Genomic DNA, 27,506 nt, shown 5'->3' with positions numbered 1-27,506 from the left:
CACTGCTCCTTTTCCTCAAGGACAGTACAACATAGTGGAACAGACAGCATAACTGAAAATCTTCTAGGAAGGCTCTTAACTACAGGTTGATTATAAGCAGAAGACTCTTGAAAGACCTTACTCTCCAACAGGATCCCTTAAATATTGACATTCTAGGGGCTGAATGTGCCACAAGGAGTGTTTGTTGCCAAGGCTGCTGGGGCCGTGCTGGATGGAGAGCACACATACAGCACACAGCTGCTCTGCATCTGGCTCCGTGAAACAGGCTGTCATGAGCCAGCTTCTGTCTCAACTGTTTCTCCAGTTCATTTGCAAATCAGCCACCTTTGTTTTTCCCTCCCTAGACATAGTTCAGCCACTCTACTCTTCTCTGGTTAGACTTCAGGGGAGGTTTAGGTTGGATGTGAGGAAGAAGTTCTATACAGAGAGAGTGATTGCCCATTGGAATGGGCTGCCTGGGGAGGTGGTGGAGTCGCTGTCATTGGAGGTGTTCAGGAGGAGACTTGATGGGGTGCTTGGTGCCATGGGTTAGTTGATTAGGTGGGTTGGATTGGTTGATGGGTTGGACATGATGATCTTGAAGGTCTCTTCCATCCCAGTCTATTCTATTCTATTCTATTCTATTCTATTCTATTCTATTCTATTCATTTGGAGTACTATGTCCAGCCCATCCCAGGGCTGTGCATCCCAGCACAACACAAGAAAAACATGGACCTGATGGAGCAGGTCCAGAGAAGGGCCACAAAGATCATCAGGGGGCTGGAGCACCTCTCCTACAAGGACAGACTGAAAGAGTTTAGGTTGTTCAGCCTGGAGAAGAGAAGGTTTCAGGGAGACCTTATAGCTGCATTTCAATATCTGAAGGGGATCTACAGGAAGGCTGGGGAGGGACTGGTTAGAAGGGCTTGTGATGACAGCATGAAGGGCGATGGTTTGAAAAATGTAGCAGGGTAGGTTGGACATCAGCAGGAAGTTCTTTACAGTGAGAGTGATGAAATACTGGAACAGGTTGCCCAGGGATGTGGTTGAAACTCCATCCTTGGAGACATTCAAGGTCAAACTTGATGGGGCCCTGAGCAATGTCATCTAGCTGGAGATGTCCCTGCTCACTGCTGGAAGGTTGGACACAATGACATTTGAGGGTCCCAACCCAATGCATTTGTGATTCTGTGATCTCAAATCCTCCACACTGCTGCCTTCCCAAAGCAACAGAAATAATTCACTGCCACAGACAGATCTTAAGGGGGGTTTTGGTTTTGATTTTTTCTTACAGGACTGACACTGGCTGCCAAAAGCTGCTAATACAGTCCCTCCTCCCCTCACTAATGCAATTACTATCTTAATAAGCAAAAACCCTAAGAGTAGTGAAAATGGTGAAAGAATGAAAAAAGGACATTTGAGTCACTCCTGTGACGTGACTGAAGCTTTCAGTGGTTGTGAGGGGGCACAATGCCCATTCACCAGCCCATTTTTAGCTTTCCCTTTAGAGACAGAAGCATTTACCAAAAGCAAACAAATATCCTGAAAATTCATAATAGGTGGTTTCTGTTCTGAGACAGCTCCAGTTTATCACCCTTTTCTTTATTGCATTTAATGACCCATATCATGCAACTTTTTCCCCGTTCCTAATCTCTGCTGCTGAAGTCTCCCTAGAGATAGTATTTAGATGCCTGAGGGAAAGTCAAAGAGATAGATAACTAACAAAAAAACCCCACAAGAGTCATCATTCCCTAAGTTTGCCTTGAAAGAGATAAAAGTTTCATTGCCCAGATTAGCTCATGCAGTACCACAGATAGGGAGATGGACAGATTCCTTTACATGGGTTGATAGGATGAATTTTCCCATCAAATCTATCTGTAGACATAAATGAGATAAAGTCTGTGAAACCAGCTGAATTACTCTGCATTCGCAGCTGGAAATCTAAGGTCTGAAATGAGCTCACTTTGTGACTTGGTAGCTGGAAAATTCAACTGATTGTCAGAGGGAAGGTGCAGCTTATTTTGAGATAAAGCCCAGAGCTGTGGGCAGAAAAAGCACAAGGAGACGTTCTACTGCCTTTACTAATTTCATGCCTGATAATCTGTCAAACTAAAGCTGTAACTGTCACAAACGGTCCGATCCCTACTGTATCGTTCCAGGTTATGTGAGCCACCTTGGCTGAAGATGAACCATACCAGTTACTGAAGACAGCTGCCATTAAACCCAGCTCTTCTCTTCCATCCATTCCACAGCAGTCCCAAACATTTTGGTATGGCCTGGTTTATATCACAGCAACGCAACAGTTGCCTCCTGCTCTCAAAACGGTCAGCAATAAATCTCTGTTTCCACGGACGTGTATCTGTCTCACTGCTGGCCAACATCCCTGACAGCACAGCTAGGGGAAGATGTCTTACCCAGTGCACACAACGAGAAATCACAGCTCCATCCTGCAGAGCTCAACAAACCCCACATGATTTCACAACTAGGCTTGCACAGATTCCTCAGGATTTCCCTGGAGAGTTATGGCTAAGAATTTAAAAACTGCAGATATTGTAAAAGCAATGCTAGGACATTTTCCAAGCAGGGAGATGACTTAATTTAGACCACAGCATTCCTATAACTCAGTGAAATGCACACTGTAGCTAAAGAACAGGCTTGTTGGTGAAATAGGCCTGGCTCATGCTCTTTGCCCAACTCTGCACAGCTTCTGACACCCAGCCAAGACAATAGCTCTGAGCAGGTCATACCCTCCCCTCCTGCCCACCACCACCCACCTCACAGCCCTGTGCCTGGGCACCTCCCTGCACTGCCTTTGGACACGTGCTCTGCAGCACGGTAGGCTGGCTCTGGATGGATGTCCACAGACCTGTTTGCAGGGTGCTCACTGGTGGATGACAGCATTGTCACACCTATCTTCTCCCCCTGCCACAGGCAGTGGTACACTTCCCAGCTGGCAACCTGCAGGAAGACTGGTTGGAGAGCTGCATGGCAGAAGCTGCGTGCTGAAAGAAACTCTGCAGAAAGAAGTAGAAAATACTTCTCATGTTTTCTGTCTTCCTGATTAGACTAAAGAAGTGGCACCAAAATCCTGTCTCCCCCTGAGAGAAGCAGCTGTGCTCTGAAGACAATGCCTTTAGAAAGAACTGCATGGGAAAAGAAAGCTAAGGACGAGGCTGAAGCAGCAGATTGCCAGACTTTGGTTGCAGGCTTAGTGAACTGCTGTAGGAAATGCACCGCCACGGTGAGCCCCAGGCCTTCCCCCCTTCTCCAGGGGGGTGTGCAGAAATAGGGTGCTAGGACAAGCCAGCATGCGAAGACCAGAGCCAGATCACAAGCACAGCATTTCTGATGCACCATCCCCATCCCCTATGCAATACTGAAGGTGGGTTGGACATAGAAATCTGCCAGGATTAAGATTTTTTCCTGCACCCTCCTACCCAACATTTCAAAACGTAGCTCGGTTCGGCCATACTTACATCCTTCCCCACTGCCTGCTCTGACTCCCTATCCAGAACATTGACTGCAGAGAGGTAGATGTGGATAGAGAAGACAGTGTGTCCCTTCCTCCTCCAAGCACCAGCCGATGTTTCCCATCCCAAGCAAGCAGCTGAAGCTCTGCTCGCCTTTGATGCTCTGCTCCTGCCACGCAAAGCCCCCGAGAGCATAATTAAAGGATTCCCTGGATAAACAGGAGAGCAATTTATCCTTGCAGTTATCAGAATGCTTCACAAATCTTCCAAGTGCCCTTCAAACAGCCCTGGATTTACACAGACAGCAAAAGTAATTGGTTCCACTCTGGCAAAGGTGGAAAATTCAGGGACTCCCTTAGCACAGCAGAGATGAAGTGCCCTGAGGGACAGCCTCTGTGCTCTCTGGCTCCAGGGACAAAAGAAATACTTCACTGCTAAGCTGCTGAAGATGAGCTCCGTGAAGTGTAGTCTTTCATCAGGGATCTATGTGATAACCATCAGTCCCTAACATAAATAATACATTTCCATTTCAATTAATAAGTGTCATTTAGTGTGAAGCAGAAGGACCTCTATTGGTAGAAGGGATCAGAAAACCAGGAGTTCACTCAGGAATGCTTTGAAACTTTTCCCTGATGAAATTTCTTCTCCCAAATCTTCATCATTTGCTTATTTCTATCTCCATAAACAGCATTATTATACCCACCAAGTTTTGCAAATCCAGCTAACTTTGACAGCAACACTCCTGAGGTGGGGAAGCCAGGCCCAGGATTAAACAACATTTTGCCAGTTTTGCCATGTCACTAAAGCCCAAAGAAAACATTTGTGTTTGCCATGACTTTGATGTGAAATGCATTTAAATGAAGAAGTGTAAGCTGAGCTTGGGGCTAAACTAAAAACCCCACATGGGACACAATACAGGAAAGCAAATTCAACGGGCTTTGCAGAAAGCATTATAGCAGAGTCACTGTCCCTGGAGATGTTCAAGAAATGTGTAGACATGGCACTTTTCCACATGGTTTAATGGCCATGGTGGTCTTAGGTCTGTGGTTGGACCGATTCTATGTTAACCTGCTGTAAGAAGGGCCAAATTACAGAGACAACAGTGAAACATTAGAGTCAAAAGATGCAATCATGAAAGAATCTGGGATTTTCCCTCGAGGCCTCTGCAGCCCAGGCCCCTTGTGGGTCTGTGCACAGAATTTCTATTGTCTTCAGCAGGAGGCTTTTGTACAGAGAACCACTTAATGAAAGCACAACTCTAACAAGGGCCACCCTTGAATCTAAACCACTCCATTACTTGATGTGCTGGTTATAAAGTAGAAGGACATTGTCACCAAAAAAAATTGACACCGAATTAACCTGGGGGGAAAGGAGAAGGGAGACCAAATAAACACAGAATAAACTTGGTAACACAAAATGGGAAGGTTTATAACAAAGTGTTCTGACCATTGAAATGCCTTTACATAAATACACACAGACACACAAATATACACAGATTTAAAAGTTGTCAAAACCAAGCATCAAAATGAATTTTCTCAACCCTGATAACCAGAAAGGGAAGCGACTGTGCCCCTGTACTAGGCTCTGGTGAGGCTGCACTGCAAGTACCGAGTTCAGTTTTGGGCCCCTCACTACAAGAAAGACACTGAGGTGCCAGAGCAGGTCCAGCTGGTGAAGGGTCTGGAGAGCAGGGCTTTTGAGAACACGATGAGGGAACTGGGGTTTTTCAGTCTGGAGCAGGGGAGGCTGACAGAAGACTTCATTCCTCTCTACAACTCCCTGACAGGAGGTTGTAGTGAGGTAGGTGTTGGGCCCTTCTCCCTAGCATCAGCAGCACCTCCTCTGGTATCAGACACCACGTTCCCCTTCAGTCTGAAATGCAGGATTAATAAAATGAATTGCCATGTCCTTGCTGTGCCCACACAGGACACCTCAGACCAACAGCCCTCCTCCAGCAGTGCTGGCAGCAGCGGGGGGACAGCACAGTTGTCTTACAACTCAAAGGGACCTGGAAGCCCCATCATTGCAAAAATCTCAGAAGTGCTCCTGTCAGGCTGCTCCGAGAGTGAAGAGATCTGTAGCATTCTAGTTATGGCAGTTTTGAACCTGTGGACAGGGTTTGATAATTCCTGAGAATAAGAGAATGTCAGAAATGAAATATGAATCACTTTCAATATTTTGTTTAGGATCTGCTCCTCAAGTAAGGCAAAATTACAGTCAAATCGACCACGGTTGATTCATTTGGATGGCAGCATCACTCCAGTGCTAGGATGAACCAGTTCCACCACTGCAATCCACAGCCACGCTTTAACCACAATCTGGGGAAATCACAGCATGCCAGCCTGGGAGGGGCCCCAAGGATCACCTGCTCCAACCTTTCTAGGTAGTAGTCTAGTTGAAAGGAGATGGTCCAGCACCCTGTCAAGCTGAGTCTTAAAACTGACCAATGTAGGGGAATCCACTGCTTCCCCCAGGAGATGATTGCAATGTCTGACTGTTCTCTTGTTTTGCTGGAGTCCAACAGGAATCTCCTCAGCATAACTTGTCCCCATCACCCCTTGTCTTTTCCCTTCAACCCCTTCTGAAAAAGGAGTCTCCACCCTTCTGGTCCCACCCTTTATGTACCTGTACATGGTAGTAAGATTCCCCCTGAGCCTTCTCCTCTCAAGGATGAGCAAACCCAGAAATTAAACAAGAAGAAAAGAAAAAGAAATAATGCTGGGGGGGGGGGAGGGAAGGGAATGACAGAACCCAAACAAATGAAAAAAGAAAAAGACTGCCAAATGTGGTTGCAATTGGTTACCATCATCCAAAACTACCTGCTGGAGGACAATGAGGTCTGAAAGCTCATGCTTGTGGCCTGCATTTCCCAGCAGCCAAACATGTTGAAATAGAAATAATACAGGGCACCCTGAAAGAAGACACTTGGCAGGTTGCATCACCATACACTCATGCAACCTGCAAACATCACCTCTCCTGGCTTTGCAGCAGCCATTTACCCTACAAAGCAAAAACTGTCAGCAGGAGAAAATAGCAGCAGAGGCCCAAGAACGGGAAGCTCTTACTATGGCCACGGCGCACGCTCCTGTCCCTGGATAGGCACAGGAGGAACACGGAGGGAGTGAGCACGTTACCCAACAGAGACCCAGATATAAAAGCAGTGAATTGAAGTCATCATTTTTCTTCTAAAAATACTGACTGCTCACTATAAAGAACAATCTTTTATTCTGAGCATTCTTAAAGCATAATGCACTTCAAGATGAGGCAAATTAGAACAAAATCATGGAAAGCTCAGGAGCTAGTAACAGCAGCGTAATTCTGGGCCAGATTTTGATTCAGTTACTGCCCTGGAAGAGCTCCAGGTTTACACCAGCCTGTCAGACTACAAATTGCCACCACATATGTGAAACTTCCTCTGAGTCAGCACGAAGAAGCTCTACCAAAAGCCCAAAGAACTCCAAGAATTTCTGTATGATGAGAAAAGCACAGAGGGGAATCCAGAATCCCAAGGAAAAATATTTTGCTTTTGTCCAAGTATGCACATGTGGAAAAAGTGCCTCTGAAAGGCCTGCAGTCTGCTGAACATCAGCACACAGAAATGCTGAAATTACCTCTCCACCCAACAGCAAAGTGCTGGCAGCTGCCACCATACCCTGTTCTGGTCGGTCGGTTGGAAACCTGCATGCTGCATGCCTTCCTCCTCCCCTCAACCTGGAGAGGAAGGAGAAGACAGAACCATGAACCTTCACACTGCTTTTGGCTTGTCAGGGAGCAGTGTACCAACTACAGCCTGACTGAAAAAAACCCAAATGATTGCTTCCAGTCTGTAGCATGTTGAAGGCTGGACTCAACCATCTTAAGAGGTCTCTTCCAACCAAAACAATTCTATGATTCTACAATGGAGGACTGTCTCTTGCTTAGTAAAGCAGCTCTGTAAGCAAGCTAGAATTTAATCAGGAGTTTCAGCATTTTTCACTAAGCATGGTTTTCCTCTAGGAGATTGCCCTGCAAGAGCTACCAAAAATGGTATTAGAAGCCCAGGTTTTCAGGCTTGCTCAGGAAAACACGTGAAGCAGCATGACAGTGTGTGTGTCCTTGCTGACCATCCCTTGTTACTCTGTTGATGAAAGCTATCCGTAATTCAGCACACCCAGATGACAGCAAAGCAGAAAACAGCACAGGAGAAAAGCCAAGGACATTTTCTCAGAGACAACAGATGTGTGTAACAGCAGCAGTAACAGGATGAGACTGTGCCTAAGTTCTCCTGCTTAACAGACATCTCCATGAACTCCTTCCTGCCCCTATTCATATTTCTGTAAGACATGAATACAAAATTATCCTGAAGTGAACAGTCATCCCAAAATGATCACAGCCTCTCAGCTGTCACATAGCTGCACAGTCCTTCCCCTCCACATGGGTGCTCAAAAGCTTCTCTTCTCCTGTTCTGTATCTCTGCATCACATAATTAATCAAGTAATTAATGACAGGACAAGAGGTAATGGTGTCAAGCTGTGCCAGGGGAGGTTTAGGGTGCACATGGTGGTGGTAGGTTGACAGCTGGACTCAATCTTAAAGGTCTTTTCCAACCAAAGCAATTCTATGATTCTGTGTCGGTGTTGTCTGAACGACCAGGAACAAAAAGGTGTTTCCACCTCTAATTATTCCTGCTACAACCCATTCAAAAGTCATGCAGCACTGACTGCAAAACAGAATGAACACACAGTGGTGTCCCTGGTTCACAAGTCTTACAGAGAAGAAGTCCAGATCCCACATCCATATGGACATTCTTCCCTTGCCCAATTCCCACAGACTTCCTGAAACTCCTACTGAACTCCTACACTGGGTAAAGAGCTATGCCTGCATGTGCAAAGTAAAACCTTATTAAACTGTTAGTCACCAAGAGCCTTAGGACAGGGCAGAACAACATAACCAAGGTATTTGTAGCTGTTTCATAACTGGAGACTTACTGTGATGCAGAGATGATGCTTTGGTTTCATGGTGGACGGTTGATTTCTTCCATGCACAGCACAAGGGCCACCACTGTGCTGCACACAGCTGACGCAGCATATGAGAACAGTCCCACCCAAGGGGCTGAGACAATGCCTCCCCCCACCTGCCCATGCTTGGCAGGGCCAATGGGGCAGCTGCTGTGCAAGCAGCAAGGGCTGGAGCCACAAGGACCATTTTAAAGTGCACCTGTTATTCATGGCCTGTGTCTCTTTACTTCTGTCACCTGTATGGAATGATCCCTTTTCAAATTTGGAACTAGGTACATTTTATTTCAAGATGACTTTACAAATCCTTCTATGTGAGACTCGTTTCAGCAGTGCTCTTAACATTGCACAACAATCATATGACCCCGTATGCGTGTGCTTTATGAAACAGACATGACACATGAAAATTAAAACCAGGTTCCTCATCTGGAAGGCAGAGATGGACTGCAGGGGAAAAAAAAAACAATGAGAGTGCATGCCCAGAAATCAGGGTGGAGAGAAAAGGGGAGGAAAAAACAGGATGAGACATCAGAGCCATTTCACCCAGCCCAGACTGAAAACAGCTATCAGTACAAATGGCAATTGATTTGCATAAGTGTACTGCAGAATAGAAGTGAACTGTGCTGGTGCATTCCAGGATTGCCACTGGACTGCCCGTGGCCCAGTCAATCATCAGTAATTGACAATATTCCCTTCTGTGAGCAGAACTTGTGAATTGCTCTTGCACCTCAGATGACACTTTCTGTAGATACTACACCCAGGGAAAAATACAGAGAATGAGGTTTTAAGCGCACAGGAGCTGATGTTTGTTTTGTAGCTGGGTGATCTAAGCACTTGGTAGGAACCTGAAGGTATTTCTCATGGCTGACAATATCTTTCTAAATGTTCTCCTTCATGAGGAGCATTCAGTGACATTTGCACTACCCCAGCCCTGATCTGAAGGCACCTCCCCATCCAGGCTCACCTGCCAGACTGCATGACTGAACCATTTATAAGCCCACTAGCAGGCCTTGTTATTTTGTTCTGTTGAATTTTGAGTATGTTTGTATTACCATCTATGCATTGTACCTTATGCTGGGGACAGCAGGGGCAGAGCAGGAAGATACCTGCTCCTGAGAAGGGGTGCAGAGAAATGTAGTCACTGCTGGAAAAACGTCACTTTGTCTGGCCTGGTGTTATCAGGTGAGGCTCCCTCTTCTAACCAAGTGTACTTCCTCAGTTATAGGGTTATAAAACTGGGCAGTTTTACAAAGTTAGGTAACACAGCAGGTGTTCTTTTTACAGCTATGTAAGCAAAGACCTAAGCTAATCAAATCTCATGCTTGAAGGGTAAGTATGTCCCATAAAATGATCACCAGCTGAGATCAGGCATAAGCTGCATCACCCCACACCCTCTTTTAAATTCTGGCCAGGTGCAGGCACTGTCATCTCCTTCACTTTTCCGTTTCTTGTTCAAGACATCCCCTGCTGGAGGTCAAACACAGAACAAGATGACAATCCAGACCCATTTGTTTCACCCCAGATAAGCAAGGTGCGGATGAGACACAAATATCTCAGCACACAGAGATAGCGGGGAGGCAAGCCTGGACTATGAAGAACACTTGTACTTCTCCATCTCCATGTATCAGACACATACCACAGGTTTACATGAAACTAGAATCGTCCCTCCAAGCGTGAATGATCCTTTGCTTTTGCTGCCTCTCCCACTGGTAATATCCAAAGAGACAGTAACATTCTGTAGGTACACATATGCTGTGTTGTATGTTTCTCAAAAGCGTTGCCCTCTGTGGGGTTTGTACAACATATAATTTTGAATCAATAGCATCACATCCACGTACACTTTATGATGGCTTGCCTTTAAAAATTGCTTCTAAACACAGCTGTTGATTTTACGAGGAATTAAATGCCAGGAAGCAAATAAGTATAGAAGTACATAACAAAAGCTTGAGCAAAACCATCTCCTTGTAGTGAGAAGAGCTGTCGAAAACAAACTGCTAAGAAGTCATTCTTTTATCTTCCCTTCTAGAGGCAACTCAGGACATACATCAGTGGTCTCTGCCTGCACATGCAGAGTTATCCCAGCATGGCTGCAAGAGAGCATTTCCACCAGTACACCACCACTGCTGTGCCTGTTGGGGCTCTCTGCCTATGCAAACACCAAAAAATACACAAGTACCACAAGAAGTGTCTGATCCTCTGCTCAGCAGCTTCTCCTGTTAATAGCTTTAATAAGCAATTTATCTTGTTTCTTCTAGCGTCCACGTATCTACAGCCAGCCAGCCTCTGCCTGTCAAAGGTATGCTACTTACCAAGCAGAAAAGGAAAACACAAGCAGGAGTCCAATGGTATCGTTCAGCCTAATCTAAGCACTACCAACACCAAAGGAAGCTTGATCATGAACTTCAAACAGGACTAAAAATTGTACCTAAAACTGTAACTAAAAAAGAAAGAAAGAACTGAGTGTATGAACAGGAAATAATGTAAGTAAAATGAGTTAATTAAATCTACATTCAGTGATATAATCACAATCATCACTAAACTGCTCGCTTCCAACTCTCCAGTGATGCTAGCGCAGAGCATCACAGAATGAGACAGCCTGGTTTTTCCTCATCCCAGAGGAGCAATGAATCTCCATTCAAGCTAAAGAAAATGACAGAGGAAAAAAAAACCCCAGCAATAACCAGTTTTCTTCATGGCACTGTGCAGAGGAACAAAGGGGCCCCAAGACAGCGTTATTTCGGTGGGCTTCAAAATAAAAAGCATAAAAGAAGGAAAAGAGGAAAATAATCCTTCTAGATTTGCAATGCATTTTCTTTGGTTTGAAACAAACAAGATACCTTGGGAAATTGAGACAAATTTTTGGAGAATTTGTTCAAGGGGTGCTCATAAATGTGAATGCAACATTTTCAGCCAACACTGCTTTCCCAAGACAAACCCATACTGCTCACAGTGCTGCAAACTTGCCTTCATCTGCTTTGAGGCAGTTGTCTGTTTTACTTGTCTTGAAGAGCGCTAAAAATACCGTGTGGTAAACAGGAGTTGTTCTTGAAACCTGAAATTGCCTCAAATGCATCTCCTGCTTCAATCCATTCACTGGGTGTGCAAGGTAACGGGACACAGGGATGAGTCAGGGATCAGGACAAGAATGCTCGATCATAGAGTGGCTTGGGTTGGATGGTACCTTAAAGGTCATCCACTTCCAACACCCCCACCATGGGCAGAGACACTTCCCACTGGACCATGTTGCTCATGGCCCTGTCCAACCTGGCCTTGAACACCTCCAGGGAAGGGGCATCCACAGCCTCCCTGGGCAACCTGTTCCAGTGTCTTACCGCCCTCACTGTAAAGAATTTCTTCCTAATAGTCAGTCTGTGTATCTACTACATAACCCTTCCTTTATGTTTAGAAGAGGGAGAATAAAACACTGGATTAAGTTAATATATATTATCTGTGAGGAATGCATGGATTTTCAAGGGAAGTTTCATTTTCTACTAACGATCCTTGAATTTTGCAGTTGGGAAGAGCAGCCCAAGGCAAAGCTTTAGATGCTGAATAAGCATCTCGAGTATCTTAGATACATGTTGATTATGTTAAACCATTCCAGGCACAAAAAGGCCTTGTCCTGTGTTGTGCTCTGCAGCAATGGCCACAATCATTTATATGATCTGGACACTCAGCAAAAGAAATACAAAACAGATTTCACTTGGTAGAACATGAATGATGTGCCTCCTACATTACACAATATGTAGGGGTTTTTTCCATAACCCTCTTTTCATCTCAAGAGGAACTTACACCAGTGCTTTATATTGCAGGGGGAATATTACAGCAAGTCTAAAGTTTAGTGCAGTTGCTGTGGAGTTACACTGCTATAAAAGGAATTGGGAGTTGGCTTATGAATATACAGTGCTCCATTAAAAACATCTTTCCATATCCATGCAATCAGGCAGCACTTTCACCATCCCCCCAATACATTTCATGTTATTTAGCTCATCAGCTTTGGGAGAATTAATTGGAAAGATAACCCTGAAATGTGAACCAAACACATCAGCTGAACCAAACCCTAGACTTCAAGCACAGGTGTCTCCAGTTCATTCAGGGTGATGATCCTCATTTGGACCATCAGTCACACCTTCCATCAGCTACAAATAAACACTGCTACTATCTTGAGGCCACAATCTGGCACGACTACAAGATAATTTATCTATGTCCTACCCCATTTCAACAGGAGTACAAGATACTAGGCAACCAGTCAAACTCCTCCTTATCACCCTGAAATGTTTTAGAGTAAAGCCCTGTACTTTAGGGATGACATCTCTGATGCAGCCAGCAGTGCCCTCGTACTCAGCCCTGCGGAGGCCATAACTTGAGTACCGTGTTCAGTTCTGGACATCACAGTGTAAGAATAACAGAGGTCTTGGAGTGTATCCAGAGAAGAGCAACAAGACTGGTGAGGGGTCTGAAGGGTATGGCATATAAGGAGTAGCTGAGGAAGCTGGGGTTGATTACTCTGGAGAAGAGAAGTCCAAGGGGAGATCTTAGTGCTCTGTACAACTACTTGAAAGGAGGTTGTAGTGAGGCTTGTGTTGGTTTCTTCTCCCAGGTAACTAGTGGTAGGACAAGAAGAGATGTGCCAGGGGAGGTTTAGATAGGATATCAGGAGAAATTTATTTCCTGAAAGTGGTCAGGCATTGGAACAAGCTGCCCAGGGAGGTGGTGGAGTCATCACGCCTGGAGGTGTTCAAGAAGCCATAGATGTGATGCTTCAGGACATAGGTCAGTGGTCATGGTAGTAGGGTTATGGTTGGACTCAATCATCTTAAAGATCTTTTCTAAACATAAATGATTTTATGGGGACAGACAACCTAAGTACCATAAAGTCCTACAGCAAGGTGCCAAGCTCTCATCCAAGGGCCATATCCTGCCACTGAGGTACTACTGAGTCAGCTGCCTATTTGAGTATTTTAATTGCGACGTCTTTGCCCTTAAAGACTGCTATGGAGAACAGGCTGCAGAGCGTTTCAAGTGGCTGCAAACTTCAGAGAAACTAGTGAAGGACATTTGCTAATTTCACACACAGGGTTGAATTTGGAATGCCTGCATTTTTGCATAGTCATGCCCTTAGAAGAAAAAAGCATTTTAAAATAAAATGAAATTCCAGTCTCTCTTTTTTGTTCTTGAGAAGGCAGCAAAGCTTGCTTTCATGTACCGGGAAATGTTGCTCTTTGTCTGTGTTGATTATCCAAGTATTACTTCATGCTTTATAGCTGTCCTTCATGTAACAAACAAATCTTAATTCCATTCCATCCATTGTTTAAAGACATTGCTTTGTGATGGATGCTCTGAAACACACCACACAACCACTGCCACCATTTTTGTGTTTGTATTTTGGTTTACCTTTCTGAGCAAAGGTAGTGCTGCCTTGCAAAGGCAAAGGGGATAGAGCAGATTCATTCTGCAGCCACAGATTAGTCACTAATCCTTCCAGATTTCCACTCTGCCTGTTATGTATAAAGGTGCAGTTGTGCACAAGACTGTTATGAGGTTTAAATAAGCAACACATTTAGGAACACTGTTATTGAACTGTTGGAGTGAATCCAGAGGAGCCAACAAAGATGATCAGAGGGCTGGAGCACCTCCCTAAGGGCAGAGGCTGTGAGAGGTGGGGCCATTCAGGCTGGAAAAGAGAAGGCTCCTCTGACACCTTAGAGCAGCCTTCCAGTAGTCAATGGGGGTCTACAAGTAAGCCGGGGAGGGACATTGTTTAACTGGAACGGGTTGCCCAGGGAGGTTGTGGATGCCCCCTCCCTGGAGGTGTTCAAGGCCAGGTGCAACAGGGCCTTGAGCAACCTGGTCTAGTGGAAGATGTCCCTGCTTATGGCGGGGGGTGGCTGGGTGGGTGTTGGAACTGGATGATCTTTAAGGTCCTTTCCAACTTAAACCATTCCATGATTCTATGAACACTAACAGGCTTTGAGACCTGCTCAGTAAAAATTATTTCTATTAAAGTACATATGCATAAAGTGCTAACTGATGTCAGCTTACTGAGGCCAGCTGGCCTTTCACCCTGGGCAGCAAAATCAGCTTCTTCCCACACACATTTCCTTTGATGCACACCAGCAGCATTTTGTTTGTTTGCTTTGCTTTTGTTTTCCCTAAACTCCTGGAGTTTGCCCTAAAACATACAAATAATGTTTAGGAATGCTGTATTTTGGGTATTGATGCAGCTAAGCATTTCAGTGAGTACCTTGATTAATCCTGCACCAGCAAGAAGCACAAATACTGTAACACCCTTCAAAGTGAGAAGTAAGTCCTGTTTACAGTGTACATGCTCAGTTTTCATCTTACTTAGATGGGCTGCAGAATCCTGCTCATTTCCTGTAAAAACCTGGCAATTGAGTTACAATAGCCCTTGAAAAGAAGCAGCAAGCTTCTGTGGCTGGACTGGCCTTACGTGACACAGCACCCTCAAATGAAGATACACAACTAATTATTTTGATTTCCATTTTCCCTCTGTGCTGCAAACCACCACGTTTTCTGGAGCCCCTCCCTCAGCTGCAGAAACTTGGATGTGCTCCACCTGTTTATGTTTGCTGACAGACGCCAGAGGAATTTCCATCTCATCTGTTTCACAGATTCTCAAACGCTTTTTCTCAAGACACATCATACAAAAATGTCTCCAAAGTAATTAATAGGATTTCAATGCAGCGTGACTGTGAGGGCTGCACATAAGACACAGCTCTGATAGCTCTTAAGAAATTACAGCTGTGGAACAGGACCTTAACAGTACTCATTTAAATGGTCCTGTGTGACACATTTATAGTTTTCCATGTAGTAAAAAGGGCAAAGGGGCTGGTATGCAGAAAGCTGCTACAATGTGAGAAACATCATGCACTTCTATAACCTCCTGCACTCATACTGACATAAAAGTCATTGCTAACAGAGAATAAACAGGCAACCTAATTCAAGGAGGGGGGCAGGGGGGGACAGGATTACAGAAGAATCTCCATAAAGGCAATCTCTAAGTCTCCCTTCAAAATAAAGTTTGCCACTTACTGAGGAGCTAACTGGAATAAAAGCAATCTTATGAAATGTGTTGCAAAGTAGTTTTTTAATGGAAAGGTGCAGCTCCCCTGGCCATTTGCCATGCAGCAGAAATGTCAAGCAGGGCTTCTGCCCATCACCAGCCAGCCCCTCCCTTGCTGCTGTTCACCCATCCCCAGCACACACCCATAGCTCTGCCATACTCAGCCATAACAGCAGAAGATGATGACTGGACTGCAAGATGAGGGCATGCTAACAAATTTGAAGAGACAGTGAGAGAGCCTCATGACTGTTCAAGGGCCATGCTATCAAGTCCAGGGGCTAAATTACCTAAACTTCTCTGGTTTCACAACAGACTTTCAGAGAGTCCTCTGCTGTCACAACAGAGGATCCAGAATGGAACTTCTATTATCTGAAATGACAGAAATACAATTCCCACTGCTTAAACTCTTGACGAGAGTCTTTCAAATGGGCACAAGTTACCAATGTCAGGTTTCATGCCTATGGCAACACACAGACCTCTTTGAGATTGCCAAGAAGGGGACCTAAGGAAAAGCAAGGCTGCTCTGGTCCTCCCTCCACCCAAAGACACCCCGAGGGCTTGCCAGTGTTTCTTCTGGAGGATAGGAAGGGTTTACTGCTTCTGACTTACCAACATGACAGAGGCTGCAGAATGCTGCAGGTGCTCACACCACAGCCCTCAGGCACAAGCAGCTGCCCCTTTGGAAGGTGGCAAGACATTTCAGAGCACACATGGGAGCATCAGGATTTGTCTTATACTGGCCCTGCTGTGGGACATTGCTAGGATCTGGAAACACATACAGCAGAGTACAGAGGCCAGTGTGTTGGGTCTTTGAGGCCTGGGATGAGGCCACATGCAGCCTCACCCTCCTCCTCCGTCCCTAGATGGCAGGAGGGACTGCCTGGCCCTGAAAGATGTGGACACCTGAACATGGAGCACACAGGAAACCACCCCCACTCCACATGACATGGCCAGCAGCCACCAATAAGCACATTGCCCCACCATGGCCCTGAGGCAGACCCCTGCAAAGGACCCAGGTATGTGGATGTCAGGCTGTGCTGGGCAGGGACAGATGGCTGAGGCGAGCACCCTGTGGCCACATAGAGAAACCCCAAATCTGGGGTCTGGTTGCTTCCTGTTTATTTGCTTATTTAAAGCCAGGCTTACTTGCCTATAACATCACCACACACAGAACTCAAAAAGTTGACACAGTTACAGCTGCTGAGTCCCCTAATCATCCTCATGGCTCTCCATTGGACTCTCTCCAGCAGATCTCTGTCCCTCTAGAATTGGGGAGCCCAAAGTGGTCTCACCAGGGCAGAGCAGTGGGGGAGAAGAACCTCCCTAGACCTGCTGGACAGACTTTTCTTGATGCACCCCAGGACACCATTTGTCCTCTTGGCCACAAGGGCAGGACTTCATTGGAACAGCACAGGGAGAGCAGATTTATTCCTGGGACCAACCAAAACAGAAGTGGCTGGCACACACAGGACATTCTTTTCTATGATGATATAGTGAGGTGTTTTTTCTTGCAACATTAATCTACATTCCAGCAGGCTGTGCATCTACGAACATGACCAACCTCATCCACAGAAGAATGGATCCATAATCCATCTTCAGCCTCCTTTTCTTGCCAGTGCCATTTGCTCCTGTGGGAAGCTTTCAGCTCCACAGGATCACCCACAATATAAAAACTGATGGTTTTGGCATAGCATAGCTGTAAACAGAGATTACTAATTCCTGACAAGGCTCATGCTGGCTCAAACTAGAGTGAGCAGTAGGTACCCTGTGCCAAATGCAAATTTTGCAGTATTCTAATGGAAATCAAAGAAACAATACCCATGGCTTCAGGGGAAGTGCCACACAGAATACCTTCACAGAACGTGCTCACTGTCTTTGCTGCGAAAAATCAGTCTATAAGGAACTGCCAACACCTCTCCCAGCACTGTTTATGCTGCTGAACAGGGAGATGCCCACTGCAGCAACAACTGCAGAACCAGAAGCTCCTTGATTTTGTTCAAGAGTAATTTCACATGCCAGGAACGAAGGGTGCCTCCTCCTCCTAAGAGCCAGCTCACAGCAGGGCCCGTGTGTCCTAAGGGCCATGGAGAGGCACCAACTTCCCTGTACCCTCCAGCAATACAGCTCCATCCTTATGCTGAAACAGCCCCACCATGATAGAAATGTTTCTCAAGGACACACCAGAACAAAACAATTGACAGTGACTGCAGCATCTGCTCAGTGTAACCACCATAATAAATTTCAATCTCGTTTTAATTTTTATACATCAAAAGCTATTATTTGTTAGATAGCTGAACTTTAATTATTATGGAAGCAATTAGCTCCTACGACCAGAAGGCTCTGCCTGAGCAATTGTGATAAGCACAATATTTTATACAGCGTGAAAACCAAGTATCTTCACACATCTGTAGCTATCTAGGACCTTACAGTTGCCACCCTACTTCATATTGGCATCTTGTCTTTTTATCAAGGCTATTTTCCCATAATTAATGTTCACAGGAAATATTCACAGGGCAGTTACTCCACAATGCAGAAAACAGCCATATACCTTCCCCTCCAAAGGCTGTTACAGCAGAAACATGAAGCTGACTGCAATACATGACCATTTTCAGATGGGATGCAAGAGCTTCCTGAATAACAAGATGCCCTTTACTTGAACCATGGCTTGAAAAATGTCACGGGTACAAATGCTACAAAAAAAACCCCCAAGCCACACCAACGTATCTGACAGGACATAACTTCCACCACTCTCAGAATACATTAGTCTTATGATGCCATTTTCACAGTAAGCAAACAAAATTGTGCCAAAATACGTCCAGCACAGCAAAACTGAGCACTGAAGAAGATGCTATTTAAAGCAGCCTCAGTTTACAATTAATGCAATTGCTTTGGACAATTTATATTCTCCACCTAAGACCCCTGGACTTCAGGAAATGAAGTACCAATACACTTTAACAACATTCTCCACTTACATCTCCCCTTTGTATTTCTGTTAGCTGCTCTGCACTCATTTAAAGTATAAACACACACTGACATCAGTGGGCTTTCCATGCATGGCATAAAAAAGAAAGAAATTATATGCAAGAGAGATCCTCTATGCAGCTGAAAGCTGAGAGCAGCCAGCGCCAAACGCCATGCAGTGTGTGCTTCCTGAAGGTGGCTACTGTCTTTCATGGTGACATCCCACCATGCCCACCATGGAGCCCGTGGCAAAGCCCTCATTAACTTCACAGGGGCAGGGCAGGACCCCACCCCACAGTCACATTTTGAAGAAGAAATGAGCATATGCAATTCCCTGTTTCCAATATGAGAACAAAACTTAGCTTCTCTAAAGCAGTCTGGAATACAGTCATGTGTAAGACTTCTGGCAAGCAGCTTACTCTTCCCTAATTTCAGGATTAAACATCTCATTTTATTTTTTCATGTCTGTAGCACTACATGAAAAGTAGTGCTCATCTTCACATAGCACACTTGTTGGGGCATCAGCTTAGTCAATGCACTACACTTCTGAAAGCACATCATTAAAGCCTCTGAGTACCTGTCCAGGTGGAGACCAGAGACAAGTGGAGCTCCCCAGGAGTCTGTTCTGGACCCAGTGCTGTTTAACATTTTTGTCAGCCACAGGGACAGTGGCATTGAGTGGACCCTCAGCAAGTTTGCTGATGACACCAAGCTGTGTAGTGCAGTGAACTCACTTGAGGGAAGGGATAGCATCCAGAAAGATCTTGACAGGCTTGAGAAGTGGGGCCAGTAACTGCATGAGGTTCAACAAGTCAAAGTGCAAGATCCTGCATCAGGTCAGGCCAACCCCAGACGTAAATCCAGGCCTGGTGCAGAGTGGGTTGAGAGTAGCCCTGAAGAAAGAGATTCGGATGTATTGATTGCTGAGAAGCTCACCATGAGCAGGGCAGTGCACTCAGGCAGCCCAGAAGGCAGCCATGTGCTGCGCTGCATTGAGGAGTGTGGCGAACAGGTCAAGAGAGACGATTCATCCCATTTACACTGCTCTTGTGAGATCCCACCTGGAATACTGCATCCAGTTCTGGTGTCCCCACCATAAGAAGGGCACAGAGCTGTTGAAGGGAGTCCAGAGGAGGGTCACAAAGATGATCCATGGGTTGGAACACTTCTGCTATGAGGGTAGACTAGAGGGAGGCAGAGTTGTTCAGCCTAGAGAAGAGAAGACTCAGGCAAAACCTTATGGCTGCCTTCCAATACCTGAAGAGATCCTAAGGGTGTCTAGGGACATGACAAGGGGGAATGGTTTTAAGCTGAGGGAGAGTAGGTCTAAACTGAATCTTAAGAAGAAGTTCTTCAGTATGAGGGTGGTGAGACTCTGGAATGGTTGTGGATGCCTCTTCCCTCAGGGTGTTCAAGGGCAGGTTTGATGAGGCTTTGAGCAGCTGAGTCTAGTTGAGAGGCATCCCCACCCCCTGGCTTTGCACAGTAGAGCACTGCCCAGCTCTCCCAGAACACACCTCACAGTTATTAGGCTCACTCAAGTGTAACAAATCCAGGTGTGTCCTAGAGTTGCAGTAGTCCAGCCCAGCGCTAAACAGCTTACACTACACTGTGCCAAGGAAGTCCAGATGTGGCCACAGCCCCTTCCTGTTAAAGAAGCCCCACAGTAATTGTCACCCTTCAGCAACTTGAGTACAAGAATCATCTTCTCTTTGCCTTCTGAGTGAGGCAATTAAGCTATTCTGAAAGACCAAGTTCCATTTATTTAAAATTCCTTCTTGGCTACTTTTAAGATCTCTATCAATACGTGCAAGACTTGATTTTAAAATGCCAATATCACTCTAATGCCATTTGTACGTGTCACTAAACAAGACTTTCATCAATCTTCAATTAAGATACACCATCAGGCCTTCCACAGAGCCTGAATTAATCATCTCACCAACTCTGTCCAAAAAGGCAGGCAAGCAACAAGCACACCCACAAATGCCATGGCATTAGTATGTATTTTCCCATTTAGTAAAAGAATACTCTGCAGAATGCAATTATTTGCGTGGTTTAATACTCTTCTCATAAGCCTCCCCAGCTGATGAGAAAGCTTTTCCACTGCTGGGGACAGCAGGAATAAGACCACCTACTTCAGGTGCATAACAAACAGCTACTGGTTTTTCATCACTGAAGTTTGTTCAGCTTTGAGAAAAAGGCTAAGGAGAGATTTAATTTAAAGCGTGGCTACCAGGAGGACGGAGACTCCCTTTTTACAAGGAGGCCCAAGGAAAAGCCAAGGGGTGACAGTTACCAGTTACTGCTGGGGAGAATCCATCTGAAGACAATGTTTCACTGTGAGAATTGTTAGACACTGGAATCATCTCCCAAGGGAAGTAGTGGATTCCCCTACACTGGTCAGTTTTAAGACTCAGCTTGACAGTGTGCTGGGCCATCTCATTTTAACTAGACTGTGACCTAGAAAGGTTGGACCAGATGATCCTTGGGGTCCCTTCCAACCTAGCATTCCTACAATTCTGCAATTCAGCACTGACTTCACTTTGTAATAGAAAGGGAAAAAAAAGTCAAACCTACAACACCACTTCAGGAATCACAAGAGGATTTTTTAACCTTTGTGCATTACTGCAGTAGCGTCTGGAAAAGCAGCAGCCACAAAGAGAGTCACTTAGGCAGTTCCCTTCATGCCACCACCATAACTCAAAGGGACAGAAATCAAGAAACATTAGAATCAGTGCAAGCTGATTAGGACATGAAGGAAGAATAAAACATGCAGAATTTAAACAAAAACTGTTAAAAGGCCCTGAGAAAGCATGCATTTCTAAGGAGAGAACAGCTTATTGTCTGGAGACAATTTCCCCAGATTTTCAGTTTTCATCTGGTGGTCCTTAGTGCCAAAATAAGGGGAGTTTCCAGCTGAAATACAATTAGCACAGAAGACTGATATGCAGGACAGTAACAGTCTCATCAAACCCCTTTGAATCTGAGGAGGGAAGGGCAGAATTTCATATGGATGCACTTAAATCAGGTTCATGGCTGCACAGAGAAGCTTGCTCTATAGCACACTAGTAATGGGGCCTACAAGCAGGCCAGGGATGGACTTGTTTTACAAGAGCTTGTAGTGATAGGATGAGAGGGAATGGATTTAAGCTGGAGAAGGGAGGGTGGTGAGACACTGGAACAGGATGCCCAGGGAGGCTCTGGATGCCCCTTCCCTGGAGGTGTTCAAGGCCAGGTTGGACAGGGTCTTGAGCCACAAGCTGTGGTCTAGCAGAAGGTGTCCCTGCCCATGGCAGGGGGCTGGAACGAGATGATCTTTAAGGTTCCTTCCAACACAAAACATTTTGTGGTTCTATGATTCTACTGACATAAGAGCAAATTAGCAACTCGTCAAAGTGTGGTCCAGCTGGAAATAAAAAAATACTTAATCTCATACTTTTTCATTCTTCCTCAGCAACAGGTGGTTTAGCTTCAGCTGAGACTTGCCATTTACAAGTGTACGATAAGCCAGCTGGGTTTATTCATTATTTGGTGCACCTACTGGCCTTAACACTTGGTTCTCCAGCATTCACAAAAGTCACATTGCTAGCAGGAAGGAGGCAGCATGTACATGGGTGCTCAATTGCAGCTGCCAGATATGGGAACTCCCTAGATGCTGCATCCTGCTACTCTGCCCTGGTAGTCTCAGCTGCAGGAAGACAAGAAGTCGTGTTTACTCTGGGGCCAAGCAACTGCTTCTCACCTAACATCCACCATGGCCCAAACAAAAGCAAACAACTCCCCAGGTAGGCTCCAGAGTCTGAGTGCTTTATTTCACCTAGAAATGCTGCTGTGTTCTAGGCTGTGTGTTGAGTGGGTCTGCAACAGCCCGACTCCAGGGCACAGGGCTGTCGCTACCCATTTGCAAAGAGGAATGGTGGGGAAAGGAAGGGAAAAGCGGCAAGAAGGTGCCCTGTGGTAATAAGAACCTCCGAGTCAACCCGTCTCACTGAGAAGCCAGCACCACAAACTCTGCACCATGTGTGCCCAAAGCTCTGCACTGCAAATCAATGCAAATGCTCTGTTTCTCCTGTTTGGGGAAATCACGTCCACAGCTGTGAAGGGTGGAAGCAGGCGACAGCACAGCCAGCCCAAGCAGGCAAGTGCGGACGTGCAGTAGCAGAAGGAATGAGTCTTAAGCCTTCTGCTGCAAGTGAAAAAAAGTATTTTAGGAAATACAATGGAAACAAAGCTGCATCAGATCTAGGATTAGGCAGCTCTCTGAATTGGTTCAATTATTTAACTTCCCAATTTTGGAAGGGTTCCCCCTACTTTACTTCAAATAAGGCATTTCTCTGTTGCTCTTAAAACCATCCCATTCAATTACCAAATGAGACTGCATCCCAGCAGAAAAGTTTCATTCCTTCAGGATTCAGCAGCCAGCGCCATGTGAAAGAGAAAGGTCTGTCTTGCAATCAAAGGACAAGGCTAAAAGAGCAACTGTGTAACAAAACATAAGCTAAGCGATTCCACGTGCCAATTTGCCCTACCAAGATGGTGCCAGTCAAGGCATAAGTTAAAACTGCACAATAAAATGTCAGCAGAACGATGCCATCTCATTAATGGGATTACAGTGAAAAACTGGAGGGATTTCAGTCAAGAGGAAAAAAAATTAAGGATCAAAAGCGTGTGACCCATGAAACAGAGTCAAAACTGGATAGCGTGCTCCTGCTAGAAAAGCCCACACCTGGAGAGGCTCAGTGGTACCAGAACTGGAGAGGTTCAGTGGTACCAGCCACACCACAGCATCTTCCCCTTACAACTGGAACAACAGTGATGGATTTGACCCCACAGAATGAAAACCTCTGTTATCAAATACTGGCTTTGTTATGCCAACACTATCATGGTGTCACTCATCAAGAAACTAATAAACAGAGGTGAAAAAGAAGAGGAAGGCTAATTACTTATGAACAGAAGGAGGATACCAGCTCCATAAAAGAATGCATTTAGTCATAAAAAAAGAGAGGGGGTGGGGGGAAGTGACTGTGACTGGAGAGACTGGGTAAAATCAGAGCATTTCAGTTAATGGCTGGAACAATGTATGTGTAGAATCTTCCCAAGGAGGGTAGTGGAAATAACAGCTGCATTTCAATATCTGAAGGGGACCTACAGGAAGGCTGGGGAGGAACTATTTAGAAGAGCTTGTACTGACAGGACAAGGGGCAATGGTTTTAAATTGGAACAGGATAGATCTAGGCTGGGCATTAGGAGGAGGCTCTTTACAGTGAGAGTGGTGACATACTGGAACAAGTTGCCCTGCGATGTGGTGGAGGCTCCATCCCTGAAGACATTCAAGGTCAGGCTTGATGTGGCCCTGAGCAACTTGATCTAGTTGGATATGTCCCTGCTGACTGCAGGGAGGATAGCCAAGAGGACCTTTGAGGATCCCTTCCAACCCAATACACTCTGTGATTCTGTGAAATTACAACTGCTGTGTCACCTGAAGAGAGGCTTGGCCACCACCCCAAAACAATGACTGTAAGATTTCAGCACTGGCAGGGATGAACTAGATACAAGGGGAAACAGGGAAGGAGATACAGCGCCAGCAGCCAAAGGGGAGCATTGTGGCAGACGTTCCCAAGTCACCACTACTATGTTTCATTGCACACACACAAAAGAACACAGTGATGGCTACATATAGTGATGTCTACATATAGAACAAGATTGTCCTCACTGAGGGGTTCAGCATTTCTCCAGTTGGAGGATTGTAAGTTAAGTAAAAAGGGTCATTTAAATTTATCACAGATTCAGAAAAAAAAACTGATTTCAAAAAGCATTATGTCTAAACTTTTTCTTGCTGGGGTGAAAGACACTTTGTGAACCATTTTCATGATAGCTAATATTCTCAAGAAACAATGAGATATCACCATAAAGAACAAAAGGCATCACTGTGGAAAAGCAGATACTACAACCTACCAATACAAAGCTTATTGGGGTCACTTGCCCTGCAGTCTTCTGCATCAGCACAGGGCAGCACTGCTTCAGCACCCAGTAGCTCTCTTGTTTCTTGGCTATTTTGACAGTCAAAAGTCAAACAAAAATTACACTGCCCAATAAGACACTTTGCTGAAGAACTGCCAGGTCTGGAGGTGTCCCAGTAAAGCCCTTCACAGCATGCCCAAAGCCCATGCAGTCCACACACAGTATGCCAAGAGAAGCTGAAGAACACACTAGGAAGCACTTTCTTCCTACCTCATGTGTCTCACATCAGATCCTCCAGGAAGCAAGAGCATCCACGCACATGTGTGTGCACACACTCCTGGCCCAGAAGGCAGTTAATACATGTAATTGCACTTTGGACCTTATCCAGAACATGTAGCATCAGGCAATGTCTCTTCTAGAACACACACTTTACAGAGCAGTGGAGGCTAAAGTCTAGTGCTTTGCATTGTCACCAAGACCCTCGAGGGTGGGTGGATATTCCCCCCAAAACTGCCTGTTGGGCTGGGTGAAGGAGACTTGGCTGCAAAGCCCCCATTGGCAGCATAGGCCAAACCAGTACCCAGCTCAGTCTGCAAGGCTGCCTGTGGCTCTGCGACCAAGAAAAAGTGCTGCAGCAGAAGATGCAAACCAAACAGATTTGTTTGCTGTTTTATATGGGTTTCACAGAAGAACACACTCAAAGCTCTTAAGCCATTAAACTTTAAAGAAAAAGAGCTTTCTCAGAAGCTGTGCTTTGATGCAACCAGGCAAATTCATCTTGTTGCTTAACCAAATCAAGGTCTAAGTCTCCTTCCTGTGTGCTTGGTTTTGTGGGATTTTTTTGTCTCTTTAAAGAAAAACATACAAAAACCCCAACAAAACAAAGGATAACCAAACCCCCCTAACTTCAGGTTTTACACTGCAGCCCTATTTCAATAGCTATGTACTTCACAGAGAGAGTGATTGGCCATTGGAATGGGCTGCCCGGGGAGGTGGTGGAGACGCCATCACTGGAGGTGTTTAGAAGGAGACTTGATGGGGTGTTTGGTGCCATGGTTTAGTTGATTAGGTGGGTTGGATGATGAATTGGATGCAATGATCTCGAAGGTCTCTTCCAACCTGGTTTATTCTATTCTATTCTGGTAGTACAGACTGATAAATGCAAATGCACAAGTGCCCTTCACCTCCCATCTCAGCACTAGCCCTCAACAGCAGTGTTTCCAACCAGCCATCTTCACTGTAAGCTGTTAGAAATCCTCCACAATTTGCATTGTATATTACCCAATTTTTTTTTCCCTCCTCAAGTTCAAAATTTCTGGTCAGAAACACCCTTTTGTGTTATTATTTATTTTATTAAGAAAATGTATAGTAATCATAGCGGTTACTGGGATTTTCAAGGACAACAATATCCTTGTTGGTTACTTTGGGCTCTTTAGAGTCACAGAATAGAACAGAATTAACCAGGTTGGAAAAGACCTTTGAGATCATCAAGTCCAACCTATCATTCAACACCATCTAATCAACTAAACCATGGCACCAAGTGCCTCATCCAGCCTCTTCTTAAACACCAGTGATGGTAACTGCACCACCTCCCTGGGCAGCCCATCCCAATGGTCAATCACTCTTTCTGTGAAGAACTTCTTCCTAACATCCAGCCTAAACCTTCCCTAGCGCAGCTTGAGACTGTGTCCTCTTGTTCTGTTGGTGGTTGCCTGGGAGACCAACCCCCACCTCATACACACACAAGACACCTCCTCAGTAGTCTCATTTCTTATAGTCATACTCCCAAGTACCTTGCATCCAGTGTGAGTCCGGGTCTTCAAGTGCGGCGTTGTGGTGCACAGCTCAATAGCTTCAGGCTCGTGGAAGATCACTGTCGGGAGAGGCTCTTTCCGCAGAGTTAGGACATTCAACTTCGTCTTTAACATGGTCTGAAAGTGCTACACAGAGAGAGAAAAGCAATTATCTCCAGTTGCAGTGCAGAAAAATGAGAGGTAACAGCTGGACGTGCCTGCATGTTTCACATGCTGTCCACTGCCTTGGAAGTTTCCATGGGGAGAGTTAACTGGTTTTAGAATGTAAGATAGCAAACACTCATTATTACTATTAGCAATGTGGAGGCTGCTTTTAATTAAAACAAACTAACAAAACAAAACAAAACAACCACAGACAAACACACAGAAAATGAGAGGATTCATTACAACCCATGTGTCCCAAGGAGGGTCAAACTTCAACCTCTGATCACTCCCAGGCATATTATAAAACTGGTCCTAGACACCATTTCTCCACTAAAAATGGAATGGAATGGAATGGGCCAGGTTGGAAAAGACCTTTGAGATCATCAACAGAACAAGGAATCGGAGCCCAAAGAACTACAGATTCATCCATTCTTGTTTACTTTCTTCTGTATTTAATTCTTATCCCTTCAGCCTTTGCAGATGTTACTGTTCCCACTGAGCTGAACGCCTCATTGGTTTGCTTTTAGCGTGCGAAAGCTAAATTGTCTCCTTGTCTAAGCAACAGCTCCTCCAGACTCCAGTGTAAATGCCACTCCTGTACTAACAAATAGACACAATTCAAAACTTGTCACTTGCTGTAACAGACAGGAAATAACTCCCCACGCTTGGGTGAAGAACTATCCAACTGGACAGTAACATCGTTGGAGGAAGTTTCTCAGCAGTTACTTGGAGTGAAGAAAACCAACACTTGAAAGACTTCCAAATCAATTTTATGGAATCAGTGGAGTTATAGACATTTTTCAATATTTAGATGCTTCTTTGAACTGACCTTCATCTGAGAAATTGGGACATTTTCATTTGCTACTGCATATCTAAGGGTGGAAATATGCAGACATGAAGCAAGTAAGTGTAGTACTTCCAGCTAGTAATGTACTGCAGCACTGTCTAAAGAAATGTGAGTTTATTAAAGCTTCATAGCTAACTCATAAATCAGCACTTATTAGATGCATGTGCAATGATTCCAGATTACTTTCATCAAAACCAAACTATTTGTTCTGAATTGTGATAGGAGATTCTTCAGTTGTTTCGCAGTCACCCT

General features: G+C 45.1%; 1 protein-coding gene across 2 annotated transcripts in view; it reads right to left on the bottom strand.

Annotated features, from left to right (window-relative positions):
* The window catches only part of PID1 (phosphotyrosine interaction domain containing 1), an 80,779-nt gene that overhangs the window by 22,978 nt on the left and 30,295 nt on the right, over positions 1 to 27,506 (bottom strand). The window contains exon 2 of one of the 2 annotated variants that reach the window (XM_054166831.1): positions 26,243 to 26,389. The exons of the other annotated variant lie outside the window; for it this stretch is intronic. Within the exon in view, the coding sequence (XP_054022806.1) occupies positions 26,243 to 26,389 (147 nt within the window). The remainder of the gene's footprint in view (positions 1 to 26,242; positions 26,390 to 27,506) is intronic. 2 annotated transcript variants of the gene reach the window in all.

This window comes from Dryobates pubescens, chromosome 13 (assembly GCF_014839835.1).
Source record: "Dryobates pubescens isolate bDryPub1 chromosome 13, bDryPub1.pri, whole genome shotgun sequence".
NCBI lineage: Eukaryota > Metazoa > Chordata > Aves > Piciformes > Picidae > Dryobates > Dryobates pubescens.
Note: the sequence above shows the minus strand (reverse complement) of the source record. Positions and strands in the feature narration are given on the sequence as shown.